General features: G+C 38.0%; 1 protein-coding gene across 1 annotated transcript in view; it reads right to left on the reverse strand.

Annotated features, from left to right (window-relative positions):
- Positions 1-17,953, reverse strand: part of LOC145996421 (QRFP-like peptide receptor) — a 499,794-nt gene that overhangs the window by 81,669 nt on the left and 400,172 nt on the right. Inside the window, exon 2 of the mRNA XM_083132887.1 lies at positions 7,196-7,317. Within this exon, the coding sequence (XP_082989013.1) occupies positions 7,196-7,317 (122 nt within the window). The remainder of the gene's footprint in view (positions 1-7,195; positions 7,318-17,953) is intronic.

Below are 17,953 nucleotides of genomic sequence, written 5' to 3' on the forward strand. Positions count from 1 at the left end.
AGCTTATCAATAATTATATTTGTCATATTTTTCATGATGCATTTGCTGATCCCTCTTACCTTTGGTAGCAACTCCTACCTCCGAAAAAAATAAATTTACAATTTTTCTAATCTCAATTTTTTAAAATTTCGAACCCATTTTTCCTTGCGTCCTATATTTTTACATACAAGCGGAGGCACACAACCCTAGCTCCCCTTCCGGACTAACATGTGTGTGCTGTTCATTTGTGTTTGTGATTGAATCAATCAAATTATCGCCATTCATCCTTGTCTTCGCGATTAGCCAAAAGTAACAGCAAATCGAAGTAAAATAAATGAAAGTAAATCAGCCAACAAAGTATGTAATTGAAACTTCCTCTTCTCGCGCCGTCGCCACACCGCTAGACAAATATAAGGAATCAAGTGTTTCCGGCTCTACCAGGAAGCAAGAGAGAGGTTCCATGCAGAAACCTTCGCATACAATGAGTGCATAGAGCGCATGCGTCGTTGTGCTGACACGTCTCGTGTTACTCTTTAAATTAGAAGTCTGAAACTTCGTGACCTGAGTTCGAACCCTGGTGAGATCAATATTTTTTTAAATTTTTATTCAAGGTCAAAAGTTACATGTGGCATGTTTAGAAATTAGACTAAATAATTTCGGCTCAATTTGGCATTTACGAATATGATTAATGAATAACATAATTGCGAAAGCCGCCAACTTTCAATTCAATAGCAAACATTGAGATGTCAAAAAAGTAGTGCCAAAGAGAAAACTATATTTTTCGTTTTTAGGGGAAAATCCACAAAAAAGAACAAAATAATGACTTTATTTTTTAAAAAAATATTTAATTTTCACACATCCGTCTGGCAAACATTTTTTGTTGCCTGCATAACGTCTCGCAAATCTGTCGGCATGTCACGCTTCACTGTTTTAGAGTTTGAGGCACTAGATGTTACATAGCTACAACCTTCAATACAGATCTACGCTGATATTTTTTATAGTTCTTCCATCATGAGCTTGACTTTTGATTTAAGCCCGCTCATGCAAATACAGTATAATCGGGGCTAGGCCTACAGTTTGACGTGAATCCAAACCACTGCATACCTTCACTGGGTATCGAACCCGGACCAACCGTTTGCAAGGTGACGACTTTACCACTATGCCATCGGGAAGGCCTTTGCTTCTATAATGTTTGTAGGCACGATTAAGCTAGGGATGTTTAAAATTGATTCTCTAAATAAATTCACGAAACATAAAAAACATAGTTCAACAATGAAAAAGTGAAATAGCCCATGTTGCTGCATAGAAAGGAGGCAAGAAAGTATCCAAATTTCTATCATGGTTTTAATGGTCTGAATTAAATGATCACCAAATATTGCATACTTGATGAGTTCAGATAGGCGCCAAACTCAAAATTTCAGTCGCATTTTGAAATTAGTGGCAGTTTAATTGCGACTGCATCATGACGAAAAATATTATTTAAGCGTTTCCATCATTGTGTAAATATTTTAGTTTCCTGATTGAGTTGTTCCAAGTCTCTTTCCCTTATACTATTTAAAATGGAGTTAAGAAATAAAGTTTATCCAATGTTCTAATCTCTGTGCAAGACAACAGCACACACCACTTTTTTTTTAAGTATACACATTTGAAATAAGATCCAACTTTGTAGCAATAAATGCATAATTATCAACACGGTTTGGTTTGAGTTCGTGTTTTAAGTCCACTTTGTGCACAGTAAGGCTAATAGGAACTTGACCTAGAGTTTAAAGTGGAATCCGAACTACTATGAGCCTCCACCGAGTATCGAACCCGGGACAATTTTCAACACGGAATGTTTGGTCTCAATAGAGGTGAAACCTCCAATTACAGTCTTGTGCATGCATCTCATGAATAAAACTTGCTTTCTTGTCTCATAATAAAAAAAAGTAGTAAACGAAATTTCATCAGAGAATACAAACCAAGTAACACTGTAAAACTCACAATTCTATCATTTTTAAAATTTAATTATCGATTTCTCAAACAAGAAGACATTTTAATCTGTTCTTCAAACAAACGCAAAATGACTATCATTTCGATCGATTTAAAATAAATTTCGAATATTTATAGTAATAACACCTTCAACCAGACATAAAAAAATGTATTTTTTTACAATTTTTACCAACATATCTCTCCTGCCATCCAGAATTATTATTATAAAATCCATCCTGCAACCAGTCTGTCAGTGTTTGTGTGTGTGTGTGTGTGTGTGTGTGTGTGTGTGTGTGTGTGTGTGTGTGTTGAGGGGGGGGGGGTGAAACGAGGGGTAAGTGGCAAACTGAAAACATTAATATTCACTTATCGATGTAACCCAAAGTTTCGAACTTAAATTATGTGATTGTTCTTTCACAGAAGAATAACGTTTGATCGTACGGTGGGATTTGTTACCAGAAGAAAACATCAGAAGTGGTTGTTATATACACGGAGTTTCAGTAACAACGCAATAAAGAAAAAATACGTTCCAAATCAAAATTATGCCACACGCATAGTCCTTTCAATAATTATTTTCTCCTTGCCACACGAACAACAACAACAAAGTGTCAAGCTGTGACACGGTGAAATACTTTTCGTTGCACCCGTTGCCAGAAAAGGAAAAAAGAACTTTGACCACACGGGGAATCGAACCTAGGATTTTAGCTTACAAAGCTGGTGTTTTACCGACATTTTTTATTTACAATATAACTCTATTACATACTACTACTTTTTAACAAGATTTAACCATACTTCATTTGTGGTTTCAAATAAACAAACACCCCGCGCACTTGTCGGTATTTGTATTGCTAACATTTCATCAATACTAAGTTTCAACTGACTGTAAATGAACTCATGCACGTCCATTGCACTGGGTTTTCCTGCTCCATATGCGAAATTTATCAAAATGGTATTTTCACGATCCATTGCTATCCTTTTTGTTCTTATTAACTATTGTCAATACTATTACCTATCACAGTCCTATTTTCCACTTGGCCCAACACTCGCACTCGGTTTTACGCGTCACGCGTTATCTAAGCTCGCACGACTCCTTAGCTAGGACCTGCCTCTCCCGTGCTCAGCACGGACTGTGTGACATGGACACAAACCGCTGTGCGAAAAAGCATGCTATTAGGGAGATTTCTCCTGAAGATTGCACTTTTACCTGTCCGGCTCCAAACTTTCAATGTCCCTTCTCTCTATTACAATTAATAAACAATTAATTTCGTATTAATATCCAAGATAAGAGGTTAAAACGAAGAATTTTAAAAGGCGAATAATATGCGTGCGAAAAAACTATATGGATGAAATGCATCTTCTTTCAGACATTATATATTTTTTAGATTAACAATAATTTGAAAAATCATATTTGGCCTAACCACACTGTGTGACATGGACACAAACCGCTGTGCGAAAAAGCATGCTATTAGGGAGATTTCTCCTGAAGATTGCACTTTTACCTGTCCGGCTCCAAACTTTCAATGTCCCTTCTCTCTATTACAATTAATAAACAATTAATTTCGTATTAATATCCAAGATAAGAGGTTAAAACGAAGAATTTTAAAAGGCGAATAATATGCGTGCGAAAAAACTATATGGATGAAATGCATCTTCTTTCAGACATTATATATTTTTTAGATTAACAATAATTTGAAAAATCATATTTGGCCTAACCACACTAGGGTTACAGAAATAGGACTTCGGATCCTATTTCAGTCGTCCAAAAAGGTTTTTCTCTCGTTTCAGGGATGGTTCAAATATATTTATTTATGTATCTTTTTTTATTTCTTTACTACAGAAAGGATGTTTAAGAGGTGGTGAACTGATGATGATTCGAATTTAGAATGGGCAGTAAAAACTTAGTCGAAAGAAGGTGAATTTGCAAAAAAAGCCGTTAAGACCTAAAAAATGGCTAAAAAAGGACCAACAAGCCAAAAAACGCCGAAAAAGGCAAAAAAGGACAAATAAAACCCACCTTTTTCTGGCCTACAATGACCCAAAATGAACATATATTATGTTGGGCCTCGACTTCGGACACTAGGAAAGAAAAGGATTGTTCCTCAACTTTCGAGCCCTACTGATAACATTAAACCATTTACTTTGGTATTAGTGTCGAACTCTCTACCGGGGTGTAAGCAGCAACCCTTTGTGAAGGCACCCATAAGCCAACCTCACTTTCACGCAGTACGACCCGGTAGGTACACCGAGGCTCTGGCGTCTGAACCCAAAGTCAATATAATCCTTATGTGTGCTGAACCTCCCCTTTACAGCATCAACTTTTAACAAGGTAAGGGAGATTTTAGTTCTCAGAGACAATAAAACATTAAAATGCTGCCAAGACAAAATATATTGTACAAAAAGATACTCCGGAAACGTAACGTATCAGCATTTTAATGTTTCATTAACATGGGAACAAGGATAAACAGTGTTACCTCAGAGACAACTGTTGAGTTTTTCTATGGTAAGGGGCTCGGCCAGTTTCTTGGGTGCAAGTGCTGGCACACCCACATTTTTCACTTCAATGAATATTTCACGTTGCAGACCCCGTCTGGAGTCAAATGCAGAATAATCCTCTGTGGGACCTATGTTGTCTGCTGACCATTTGTGTCTGTGATTGTCCTTGCATTCATTTCATCTTATCACCAATCATCCACATCTTCGCGATTAGCCGAAAATTGTTGTAAAGCGAAGTAAAATAAAACAAACCAATCATATTTCACTTTCTTGCAGGGTTCTATCCTCAATTTTATTGTATACTCTGTCCCAGCTAACTGTGGAGCAGAGCCACGCATAACGGCAGAGGAGGAGAGGGAAATCGAGTGGTGAAAGCGCAGCGTTTCCAACCGTACGGTCCTGACTGTACATGTACGGAAATTCCATGACACATACGGACGTACGATCCAGACCTTAGTCCGTACGCTAAATGCACGGCTTATAAAAATTTGCACTTGCTGCTTTATCCCCAATATTTCCCTAAGAAATTCTTAAACCAAGCGTACGGACCTGGAGACAAAAATACGGTCTGTTTGCCATGTGCGTACAATATTGTCGTTCTCGAAAGTTTGCAACGCTGCAAAGCGAATCAGGGAAATCGGGTAATTCCAGTCTTCCATTACGAAATCCCGTTTCTTTCACTGTTCATTGGTGGAGCCGTCTCACGTCACTACTTTCGCAGAGACTTGTTCTCGTTCGCCTGGTATACAGTTATCTGGTACAGGGTTTAGTTAAGGGGTCTATACCCGCATTGTATCCACATATTAAAAACCAATCAAATTCATGTACTACATTCTAGGCCAGATATACTGAAGATTTCGGGTACGAGTCGTGCTCTAGATATGAGCATTCCTTTATGATCATCAATACTTATCTAATCATCATTCTTCCTCATACAGTAGTCACGATTAGCCTAAAATAGACAGCAAGGACGCCTCTTCGGACGGGCACTTTTCACACACGCAATTTTCAAACTTGCCTCGATGTACGAAAAGAACCGTAGCTCCATAACTAATTGTCGTGGTGAGATTGAAACGCTTTTGTTTTTGTAAAGAATGGCATGGCTTTTAGCGGAGGTAAAATGTATAATGAAAGTTAAGGGAAGAAGAAGAACATGAATTTTACATTCAAACTCGTACTCAGCACGCCTCTGTGGCTACCAAAATAGACCAAATTTATATAAAAATGTAGCAGTATTACATTCCTAGAACCACGAAAAGTTTTGTTGGAAATAAGCTGACACAATATACAGTGCGTCTCACGATCTAGGTGTCCGAGGAGCGGCGACTAGCCCGCCGGGCAGCGAGAGTGCGTCTGCCGGCAAAGTGGATGCAACATCCGTGTAACTGGAACCGCTAGCTAGGTAATGAAAGAATCTCGTGCAATTACATTGACAGTTACAATTAAAATTAACACGTACCTTGTTTGGTGTTGGAAATGTTGTACTCCTGCATCTACATATTTACGGCATTTTTAAAGGAAATTTTCAGTTCCCCCTTCTGAAATTGCTTCAATTTCTCTCCTGATATTTTCTTTCAATTCTTCTAATGTATGGCTTCAGTTTCAAAATCTTGGTAGCTCGCCACACAGAAACTTGGAAATGTCTGTTTCTTGTGCAATGCACTGGAGGGATTTTCGAGGAGTATGTTCTAATCGTGGTCCAACGTCGTCTAATTTCTCCTCACTAAGAACAGACCCTGTTTCCCAAATTTGTTCACAAGTTTCGTAACACTCTCTCTTTGTGGAACTGGAATATCTGGGAATTCTGCAGCAAAACGCCTTTTAACTTTCCTACGATAATTCGTTATGACGTAAGAGTCGTACATAAAAATGCGTTGTTTCAAACTGTACGTGTAGCGTGGCATTATTAGATTGCAGAAAAGTACCAGTAGTACATAAACTAAAATAAAACAAACTAAAACACTCGTTAACGTCGTACCACTTCACAAACACGTGCAAACTGGACACCAGCTCAGCTATCTGGATACTGAAGCACTGGCGCGTCCAGTGCCAAGGTCAGAGTACAGCTGTTGATCTAAATGCCGGCGTATACGCTGTCGCTTCCCGGCGCGCTAGTCGCCGCTCCACAAACAACTCGATCACACTATATATGAGCGGTAGTGTTGCCAGCGTATAAAAAAAATACTGAATTTCGCTTCTAGCATCGACCCTATGGACGGTTCATGGACCAAATTTGGAGGGAAGTACGACAATGACCACTCTTTTAAGACGTAATGTCCGTCTCCCAACAACAACAACAAAAACAACAAAACAAAAACGGAAATTACACATTTTCGAAAGTCATAATTTTGGGGAAATTTTGAAAAATTTGCCCTTTGATTGTCGTATGTTGTTAAAGTGTTATTTTATCCTCATTATTACATGTAATAGTTAAATACATCAGCCACAAGCGGTAGTTGAGGAGTTAAAGTCCATATTGTAAGATCTATGCCACAATACTCAGAGGAAAACGATGGACTTTTTAAAACTCTGCTTGTTAATAATAGTAACAATGGATATATTGTTTTGTGATTCGGGTATGTCATATGTTTACAGATGAGCAAAAAAGACAGAAATGAAATATCAAGTATAGTTTTCAAGAAATGTCTTAAAACACGCGGAGGTGTTTTCGTTCGGCCGTCCGCTGAAAGATAAATCCGTCAAGAATGGAGGTGAAATATGATAGCAGGCGTTTAATAAACGATGACGCACTTACCTCTCGATGCTCATGGCTGTGAGGGTGAGAACCGAGCAAATGGCGGACACTGTCTGCATGTAATGGACGAACTTGCACAGGAACAGCCCCATTGTCCACGTGTAGGAGAACAGCTTCGCCACCTGTTGGAGAAAAAATTAAAATAGATTGGTGAGCATGTGGGGTATTCCAGCGTTACGTGTGTGACATTTTACGCACAAAATGTAGGTTCTAAACATGCAATTGGATTAGAATATTCGTAATGAACTGGTTTCAAAGAATTATGAAGTACATTGTAGTGTAAGTATGATGACATAGCCTGAATCAGTGATGTGTGCCGTAGACTATAAGTTTACGTCTACATGCGTTGTCTTCGCGTAATCTACACGAAGATTACATTGACTTATAGTTTACATAGTTACTGTAGACAATGCAAACAACAGGGAAGAAAGAAATCCCAGTGGTCTTTGAAATAAAGTATTTTTTCTTCGAACATGTCGATAATCTGGGCCTATAACCAACTTAAGACCATCCGACGTAATCAAAGTTATCGAATTTTCACTAACGAGGGGAAAAGGGACTACTGGAAGAAAAACAAATGACAGCCATAGTGAAAACTGACATTATTTTTTACACTGACAAAAATGTTTTTTTTGTCTTATTACTGCTTAGGAAAGTGCATGTGTATTTAAAGCAGATTTTTCCACGTGTGAAATGGTGGAAACAGAAATAAAGCAAATCTTGTCAATCTACGGACATTGCATTTTTTTGGGTATGTCGCGACAAGTTTATTTTGCAGTTCAATTAATACGTAGTGAATTGCTTGAACGTATATAAATACTTAGAACACTTATTTCTGGACAGTGGAACACTTCACACTTTCTATTTCCACCTGCTGATGCTGGTTGTTGCTGCGCGTGCCTTGCACGGAGAACGCCGATGTCTACGTTGATTACGTAGATTACATTGTTTACATAGTCTACATTGTCTACACGTAGAATGTAGACAATCGTTGTTTACGCCTAGATGCACATCACTGGCCTGAATGCATGAAAAGTATTAAATAAAATGTGTTACGTGTGTGGCGCTTTAAAACTGTAGCAAAGTTTGACATTTGTCTGTGAAGCAGGCTACAGATGCTAATTATAATTTTTCTTGGTGAAATATGCCAATTACATACTTTCACACATAGATCTTCTGATTAAGAGGAGGCAAAGTCTTGACGAAATGAACGTTAGGGAAATAAAAATCTCATTCCATCTCACTGTTTTATTGTATTGATGGGCACAAAAGAGTGTACAGAGTGGGTCCGGATCCACAAAAATTCACTCTATTAGATGTTCTGTGCCCCCACTTATTTACTCTCTCTCTAGTTCAGACATTAATTCATATGCATACACGGGTTCGTATTGCAGATAGAAAACAACTACACATAATTTTTCATTTCCAATGTAATGGGCAATTTATTCTGCAAACGCAAAGAGGTGACACAATTAACGAATAAAGTATGTGGGAGTAGTAATAACAAGAAGTTTACTAGAGAACGAACTTTGATAGTTCAAATTCAACTACCTCCCCATCAATAGTTGCTTGGAACTTTCGTTGACTTGAAAATACTTCATTTTTCTTTAATAGCATAATATTGTTTGTAACGGTAATAAGATTCCTTTACACTAAATTTCTAAGTTAGAGTATTAAGGGGGGCTAGTACATTCAAAAATATTTAAATATTAATTAAATTAAAAACAAAATTTCCAGATTGATTACACAATGTAACAAAAAAATATTTTTTTTCTGTTCCTGGGTAATAATTGTTATTTCCTAATTCCTTGTGTTCCAAAAGTATAGAAAATGGCTATTATTCCTTATAAACTTTGTTTTTGTAGCCAGGACAACGATGATTTGAGATTTACCCTTTTCCACTACACGTTTTTTCTCATTACGAATAAAGAAGATACATAACGTGTCATATTGCGCGCTGTAGCAATATACTGGTCTCCCCTATAACTGAAATGGACAGGTCTTGGCATTCTTTCAGCAACAATAGTGCAAATCGTGCAGTTTGAAGCAGTTCATTGCCGTCCTAGCTGCCTAATTAGATACACGTTTACAATGGCATCAAGAGGCTGCAAGTATATGGCAGACGAATTTTGTTATGTCTGTGACCATTTTATCAAGAAAAGAGGAAATAAGTTCTCTGTGAAAGCAACTGCTAAAATGTGTGAAGCATACAGATCACATTTCGGCATGTGTGTAGGGGAGCAAGATAAAACCTGTGCACCTCATTTAACCTGCGAGAACTGCAAAAAAACTCTGGAAGGTAAGATGGAAAATTAAAATGTAAAATTTTAATAATTTTAATTATATATTAAATATTTAGGGTTTTCTTGAGGCCTAGAAATTTTTGTTTATTTCAAATGTATTTTGAAAAATTACTTTTACTAACAGCTTACATGTTTAACATTTAATGAACTGCTATATTCTTTATTTTTACCCACATTAACGTTGAATTGTACATCCTGTTTTGTAAGTTGCTTGTGCACCTAACCAAAAGTAGTGCACCTAAGTCACAAGGTTTGGGTGCAGTTGTGCACCTGATTGACAAAGTTAATAGAAGTATATAATTTTGTGCATATTAAATATATATCCACATATCTCATACGTGAAATATGTTGTGAAAATACACATTAGTTTATTTTTGTCTTTTGCAGGATGGTACAGAGGAGAAAAGAAAGCCATGAAGTTCGCTATCCTAAGCATTTGGCGAGAACCCACTGACCACTCAAGTAATTGCATGGTGGATCCTTCCAAACGTCGGGCTGGAAAGAATGCGCAAGCTATTATATATCCGGATATACCTTCGTCCATCGCCCCTGTACCACATTGCCCTGAGTTTCCCGTGCCCAGTCCTCCGGAGAAAAAGCTGCCCTCTTCAGACGAGAGTAGTAAGTCAGAGAGCGAGGAAGACATTAATCTTGATACTTACAATTTTCGAGCCGAGGAGAGAAACCCGTGCTACCGTAGTCAAAAAGATCTTAACAACTTAATAAGAGATCTTGGTCTCACCAAGTCCAATGCAGAACTCTTGACGTCCAGGTTTAAGCAATGGAATTTATTAGCTCTTTCAAGTTGGACTCTGCTTCTGCGTCTGTTTCAAGCAATTGGAATTGACTTTAGTCCAAATGAGTGGACTTTATTGAAAGTTCGTCCAGAAGTCTTAAAGCCGTGCTTCTTCATAATGGAAATACATACCCATCTCTTCCACTAGCTCACTCAGTCCACCTCAAAGAGGATTACAACAGCATAAAGCAATTGCTAGATACCTTGAAATATGATGAGTATGGATGGGAGGTCATTAGAGACTCCAAAAGCATAGGATTTCTAATGTCTCTCCAAGGCGGTTTTACCAAGTTTCCTTGTTATCTTTGCCTATGGGACAGCAGAGGCACCAAAGCGCACTACAACATTAGGTACTGGCCACAGAGGACCGAGTTCTCTGTGGGAAAAAACAACGTCAAGTGGGAGCCACTGGTAGACCCACACAAGGTGCTAATGCCTCCACTCCATATTAAATTGGGCCTGATCAAACAATTTGTCAATGCTTTAGATAAGGAGTCAGCAGCCTTCAAGTACCTTCAAGACTTGTTTCCTAACCTGTCTGATGCAAAGATAAAAGCCGGTGTCTTCATCGGCTCACAGATAAAGAAGCTTTTGGCGTGCGAAGAATTTCCCAAGAAGCTCAGTGAGAATGAAAGAGCTGCTTGGAACAGCTTTGTCTTAGTGGTTAAGGGCTTTTTGGGCAATCATAAGTCCGAGAGCTATGTGGAAGTGGTTGACACTCTGGTGAAGAACTACGACAAAATGGGCTGCAGGATGTCCCTGAAAATTCATGTCCTCGATGCTCACCTTCATACATTTAAGGATAAATGGGAGTGTACTCGGAGGAGCATGGCGAGCATTTCCATCAAGATATATTGGACTTCGAACGTCGATACCAAGGCCAGTATAACGAGAACATGATGGAAGACTATATTTGGGGGCTGATTCGTAAAAGTAATGTACAGTATAATCGTAAATCCCGAAAAACTACTCATTTTCAAATCTTTTTCAATAATTTTGTTCACAACTAGAGTGCAAATATATGTCACTTTTGATGTATATGTGTTTGTCTTTTTCTTTATGTAAATGAAAAACACGAATTCGTATATTTTCTAATTGAAAACAGGTAAAATTAAAAAATAACACTGTCCTGGTCACAAAAACAAAGTTTGAGGGGAATAATAGGCATTTTCTATGGTTTCCAGTCAGAAGCCTTTAGAAAATAAAACTCACTACACAGGAACAAAAATCGTGTTACAGGGTGTTATTCTTGTTAATTATATGGAGTAGAACCACATTTCGTAAAATGTCCCATGTGCATATTCTCTCAAGAGTTGTTTTTACATTTACATAAGCTTACAATTGTGCCCAAATGTGTGCTTTTGAAAATCAAAGCTTACAGAACTTCCCTTCCACACAGTGGACTGCATTATGCAGACTAACAACGCTCTGGCGACGGGACTCGCAGCCAGTACAATTATCTTTAGGACTCGTGTTGTGTCCTGTCCATATATGTTAGTGATTGTTCATTCATCCATCTAATCGTATCACCATTCATCTCGTGATTCTCCAAAAGTGGCAGAAATCCGGCAACGGGGAACGAACTTCACGCTACTAAGCCCACCATAAGTGCATGGCGTTCCTCGTCCCGTCCCTCCCGTAGAGAAGAAGTTGTTCTAAGTCGGCTGCGTATTGGACACAGCCGTCTCACCCATGGTCACTTGCTGCAAGGGCTATACCCTCCAATGTGTCGTGTCTGTCATGCCGTTTTAAGTTTCTGGATATTCTCGTTGATTGTGCCTATTTTGCTTTCCTCAGGCAGACGTTTTATCATCCCAAATGTATGTCATCCCTGTTGGGAGATGACGACAGTGTTTTACCAAAAGTTTCTGAGCTGGTCTCCTCCACTGTCTGCGAGGAAGCTGTTAATTTATTCTTACTTTTTAATGTGTTGTGCTTGTTTTGTGCAGATACTTTTACAACCTTTCACACTTACCCTTTCTCAAGGGGCTTCTTACACCCTTTGATTCAATACTTTAGGTAAGAATTTTAGATAAGGGGATATTTCCCCGTATACATTGAAGGGTGCAAGATGGTCATATGTGTCGAAGCACCTACCAATTTTTAATCAATCAATCAAAAGCGAAATAAAATTAATCAATCACTTCCACGTAGTACATCCCGTTCGGTAATAACCATTGAAGAACTGTAAATATAACAAACCCCATACAAATTAAAGATATTCAATAAATAATATTGTTATAACAATTTTCCATTCAATAAAAATTGTAACATCTTTAATTAAAAATATCATTCTAATAATAACAAAATTAAGCCACTATTTAACAAAATAATTGAACATACAACTGTAATAGAAAAATAAAAAAAACATTGATTTAAGGACTTTACAATCACCACTAAGCCCACAACTTAACGTTATATTTAAACTACTTAAATAATTTAAATTCAATGAAATATGGGTGAACAAAAAACAATGAAAAAAATTAATGGAAACAGATGACAAAATAATAATAAATATTCACGAATATTAGCCCCCCAACAAGAAAATATACCAGAACAATATATCCCATGCTGAGTATAAGAATATAAATATAATGTATAGGCAGCACTTAAAGAAGAAAGAAGTGCAACTCCTATAAAACTAAAATAGGACCATCAAAAATTATATTTAATAAACTAATCTCCCCCATAAATTAATAGAGGGTGGAGCCGCTATGTTAGTAATTCTTAATATAAACCATCATAAAGCTAATCTAGGCATATAACTAATTATTTCCTTATTAATTAATATACTACGATGACTACCTAACCGGTCATAAGTAATATTTACTAAACAAAATATACCGGAAGAACAAAGACCATGTGCCACCATGAAAATAAGCCCACCACTTATTTCCCACATTCTTATAGTGGCAGGCTAACGAGGTTGTGTCGTCCATATGTGCTTGTGAATGTACTTTTATCTAATTCATGATGTCATCAATAATCCCCATCGTCTCGGCATGAAAGTGAAGTAAAATGAACCAATTCAATCAATGACCAAGAATACAAATTGCAGATATTATTATGATTCTCTGATATAACTTTTTTATTGCTAAGGGTTTGGTCCCCATAAAAGCAAATCACGTGCCTCGCTATGAACTTCAAGCTATGTTCAACAACTAGCACCCATTTTAGAACTCTTATTGAAATCTAACCGTCCTAAATTAATTCAACAGAATTAAGGATGGGACAGTTCTCTTTTGTAGACTACCAACGACTGTGTACTTCCGGTACGTTGTTATTTGTAAAGTTGTTCCCCCCTTGCTTTCTCGTTCCAATAACATGCTCGGAGGACGCTTATTGGAACTCACACATGGCAACCCCTCCTGGCGAACTGCAGTTTTCTGCCCTTGCGTCTAGGAGTTCAATCTTGTTTGCCATGCAAATGTAGCCTAACCAACCCTTGCAAGGTGCACGGAAGCTTTTATGAGGAAAACTCGGACGGAATTTCAAGCAGGAGATCGCTTGCATCGGGCAATTGGTTCCATGTTACGCTAAGGTTTAACGTTTGCCTTTCCGTGTTGCAGGAAAAGCAAATGAAAAAAGCCTCATGAAGGAACGTGCACATTTTCTTGGAGTTTCTTTTCTCTCCAAGTAGTCTTCACCTCGTTGCCCAAAGAGAATGGCATATCTTGTGAGGAACACTTGAGTCTCAACCATGTTTCTGTAAACGCACACTGGAAAGAACATTAAGTATTGCTCGACAAATTGTCCATGATTATTTTCATTAAATTTTATCTTGCATCCTATGTGTTTTTAAGTACTGGATTTTTATGTATGATGAACTTTGGTTTGAGTTGGCGTTGTAAGTTCACTTTATGCACAGTAAGCTAATCGGGACTGGACCTACGGTTTAAAGTGGGATCCGAACCACTGTGCCATGTGCCTCCACCGGGTATCGAACCCGGGACCCCTTGATCAAGGCAACGACGCTACCACTTCGCCATTGGGGAGGCCCGTATGATGAAGTAGAGGCAGAGGTGTGCCCAGGATTTTCGAAAGGGGGGGAGGGATTACGTATGCTCTTTTTAATAGTCATGGAGAATGGTGATGGACAATTTCCTTACTAATACTTATGCATCCCATTCTAAAGTAGCTAATTTGACCTGAGCTGCGACCAAAACACATCTCTGACGCAACCTTCTCCAAATGAGCAAATCACTTTCTCACAATATGTACGTACAGTCAACGACAAAAATAATGGTAGCCAAATTGTACCTGCCTTATTGTCATTACTTTTTATTCTACATCCTGTGATGTTTTAAGGAATTAGATTATGTTGGTGCCAAACAGGCATTGCCCTCATTTATTGACGTCTTTATTTCAATTCATTATCATCATATTGTGCAATACAGACTGAATGAAAATGGTGATGGACAATTCGCCTACTGTTTCTTTTGCCATAACTTTCTTTCATGATATTGTTATTGCCATTGAAGAATTTCGATGTGTCCAACTTAAAACATGAGATGCACAAATATTGTTCGCCAAATTGTCCATGACTATTTTTATTCATTTTTTCACTCTGCGTGTTCTTTAGAAATGGATTTTTACTTATGCTGGTGAAAAGATTGTCAGAAGTTGGTTTGGTGTATTGTTTCAATTCTTGAAGCTCTCATTGCGTAAAGAAAGAATAAACAAAGTGATGGACAATTTGTTTGTCCATCACTACTCCCTGCAGACTAACTAGACTCTGGCGCCAGGAACTTTATTGGTGTGTTATGTCCTTTAGAACTGAGTTCTTTGCCTGTGGCATTTCCTTACAAGGGCTGTAACAGTGATCATCTCTGTTCTGTGTCTTCTTCACTACCACACAGTACACTCTGGACTGCGTATTGCAGACTAGCGACGCTCTGGCGTCTCGACTCACATGCAGTATAAAACTCTGTTCAACTGGCGTGTGCAGTATATATTTGTTGATGATCACCCTCGCAGCAAATGTTATCTTATTTGTGTGGTCCATATATGTTTGTGATCGTTCCTTCATCAATTTCAGAGAAAAGACCATCGATCCCCAATGGCGAGTGGTAACGTCTTTGCCTTGTAATGAAGGGGTCCTGGGTACAATACCCGGTGGAGGCACATGCCACAGTTGATTGTATCCCACTTTAAACTGTAGGTCCAGTCTCCAGTCCCGATTAGTCTTTCTGTGCATAAAGCGGACTCAAAGCAAGAACAATTTCAATTTACAATTCCAATTCATCCATTTTATTTTCTCACAATTCATGTTCACTAGCCAAAGTATATCCATTAGGGTGTAAGGGGGTTACCATTTCGGAAGGCACAAAAATGCCGAACTCTCTTCCACCTAGTACATCCGACGGCGAAAGAAATAGTAGGCGAATTGTTCACCACTATTTTCATTCGGTCAGTATTACACAATGTGATGACAATGAATTAAAATAATGACGTCAATAAGCGGAGAACAATGCCTGCTTCGAGCCAACACACTTTCATTCCTTAAAACAACGCAGGATGTAGAATAAAAAAGTAATGAAAATAGTGGTGGACAATTTGCCTACCATTATCTGTACGCCTGGACTCGATATAGGTGACATACCGAGACTCTGTTGTCTGAACTCACAGCTACGAGTATAATCCTCTATGGAGCTCCTGCTGCGTTCTATCCATCTGTCTTTGCCATTGCCCCACCTTGCATTTTATCTCATGACGTTTCATCCCCATCTTTACGATTAGCCATATAGTAATAGAAAAGCGAAGTAAAATAGATCAAATCAATTAATCTGTCTTCCACGTATACTCTTTCGCCCGGGAAACGAAACCAAGTCTCTGCACAAGAGAGGGTTCCACCAATGAACACGTGAGAGGAAACTGGATTGAGCGGTGCGTACTACTTCGCTCCGGCCACTGGCTTTCTCCACTTCTCTGCGCGGCCTTGCTCCAGACATGCTCGGAATACAATATAGTACACCCTGGATTAAGTTTTTGCAGGCTATCAATGCTCTGGTGCCTGATCTCACAGCCGTGATAATCCTCTGCAGGACTTGTGTCCCGTGTGTGCGTTTGTGGCCGTCATTTCATCAATTACGTCTAACGGCTCTTGTCCTAGTCTTTTCGGTTAGCCAAAAGTGGCCCAAAAGTGACGGAAAGTAGTCTATTATAATGGGGTTGTTTATTATTATTATTTTGGTAGGAATTTTTATAATTATTTTTTGTTTGATAATAATTTTTATAATATGGGTTTTTAAATTGTTTTTGATTAGATGAGTTGGTGCTAGGGTGTTGTTTTTTGATTTTTTATGCTATTTAGTTTAAAAGTAAGATTAGTTAATTTAGATTTTAAATTAGTTTTTTGAGTTTGGATTTGAGTTTTGTTATTTTGAGGATTATTTATTAATTTTAATTGTTTGATTTTTTTTGCAAGGTATTGAATTTTGTGTTGAATTTTGAAGTAGGTTGCGATTGTGTAGATTCAGCAGTAGCTAGATTGTTATTTTGCAATAAAATTTGCTGCTGTTGCGAAAGTGTTGGTGTATTGTGTAAAGGAAGGAATAAATTGTTTTTTTGATTTTTGTATTTTAGTTTTTTTAGTTTGCGCTGTTTTATTAAGAATTGAAGTTTTTTAAAGGATTTTAAATTTTTAAGCAATTTATGTATTGATTTGTATTTTTTATGATGGATATTTTTTATGTAATTTAATTGTAATTTTAATATAGAAAGTAGTCTAAATAACTAGAAACATGGAATATCACGTTATTCTCTCACTGTTGGATCACTGGGTGAATTAAGCTTTTTTGCTTTCGGGGGTGGGGGGGGGGAGCCCACTCAGTGGTGTATTTTTGTGATTTCATTTTGGGAAGTAGTTTTTTGGGGGTCTGCAAATCTGTATATATGTTACCAGTCAGGAAATTAAACTATTGCCTTGCGGTTCTAAATGCTTTAGAACGTTCGTTACAACCTAAGCCATTAAATCTAATGATAACATTTAGACGTAATTCAGAAACATTCTAAAAAAAAACTCAAACGTGTACACAAAAAGAGCTATCGAACTAGTAACACCGAAAACGACCAAATTTATATTGGCAGGTTCCAACTTGATTTCCATTTAACCTACCTATAAGTTTCTCGTGAAAACTGTTCGGTGAGGTTGGTCTGTTGGAGAATGGTGTTCATCTTAAATCCACAAGGCTGCATAATTTTCGACATGGAAATCTTTGGTGATTGCACCATCAATAGTCACAACTTCAGTTGTGTTTCTTGCATTCTTAAGAAGAGTATACTACGAGGCTTTCAATCCCACTGTCTTTGAGGGAGAAAAAAACATTCTCTTTTGAGAGGATTATCTCTCCCTTTAATTCGCACACTGCATTGGATATCAAGTTCAATAGGAATAATTGTTAATTCTGAGTCTGCACCACTGTCCATCAGTATCAATAGAAGCAGACTAGAGGTATCGCCGAGAAAACAGGAGCGTCAATAGCGAATTTCTTCCCGAATAATGACCGATGGAAAACCTTGATAAGCTTCCGGGAAGCGAATGGTTGAGAAACTCGAGATAAGGTCGGTGCTCCAGCAGCCAATAAAACAGGAGTTAAGTACCGCGTCGTCGAGGGAATCCATTCCGAGCCATTTCTCACAATTAGCCAGGGTTTTATC

Source organism: Lepisma saccharinum, chromosome 12, assembly GCF_977018435.1.
Source record: "Lepisma saccharinum chromosome 12, izLepSacc3.1, whole genome shotgun sequence".
In the NCBI taxonomy this organism is placed as follows: domain Eukaryota; kingdom Metazoa; phylum Arthropoda; class Insecta; order Zygentoma; family Lepismatidae; genus Lepisma; species Lepisma saccharinum.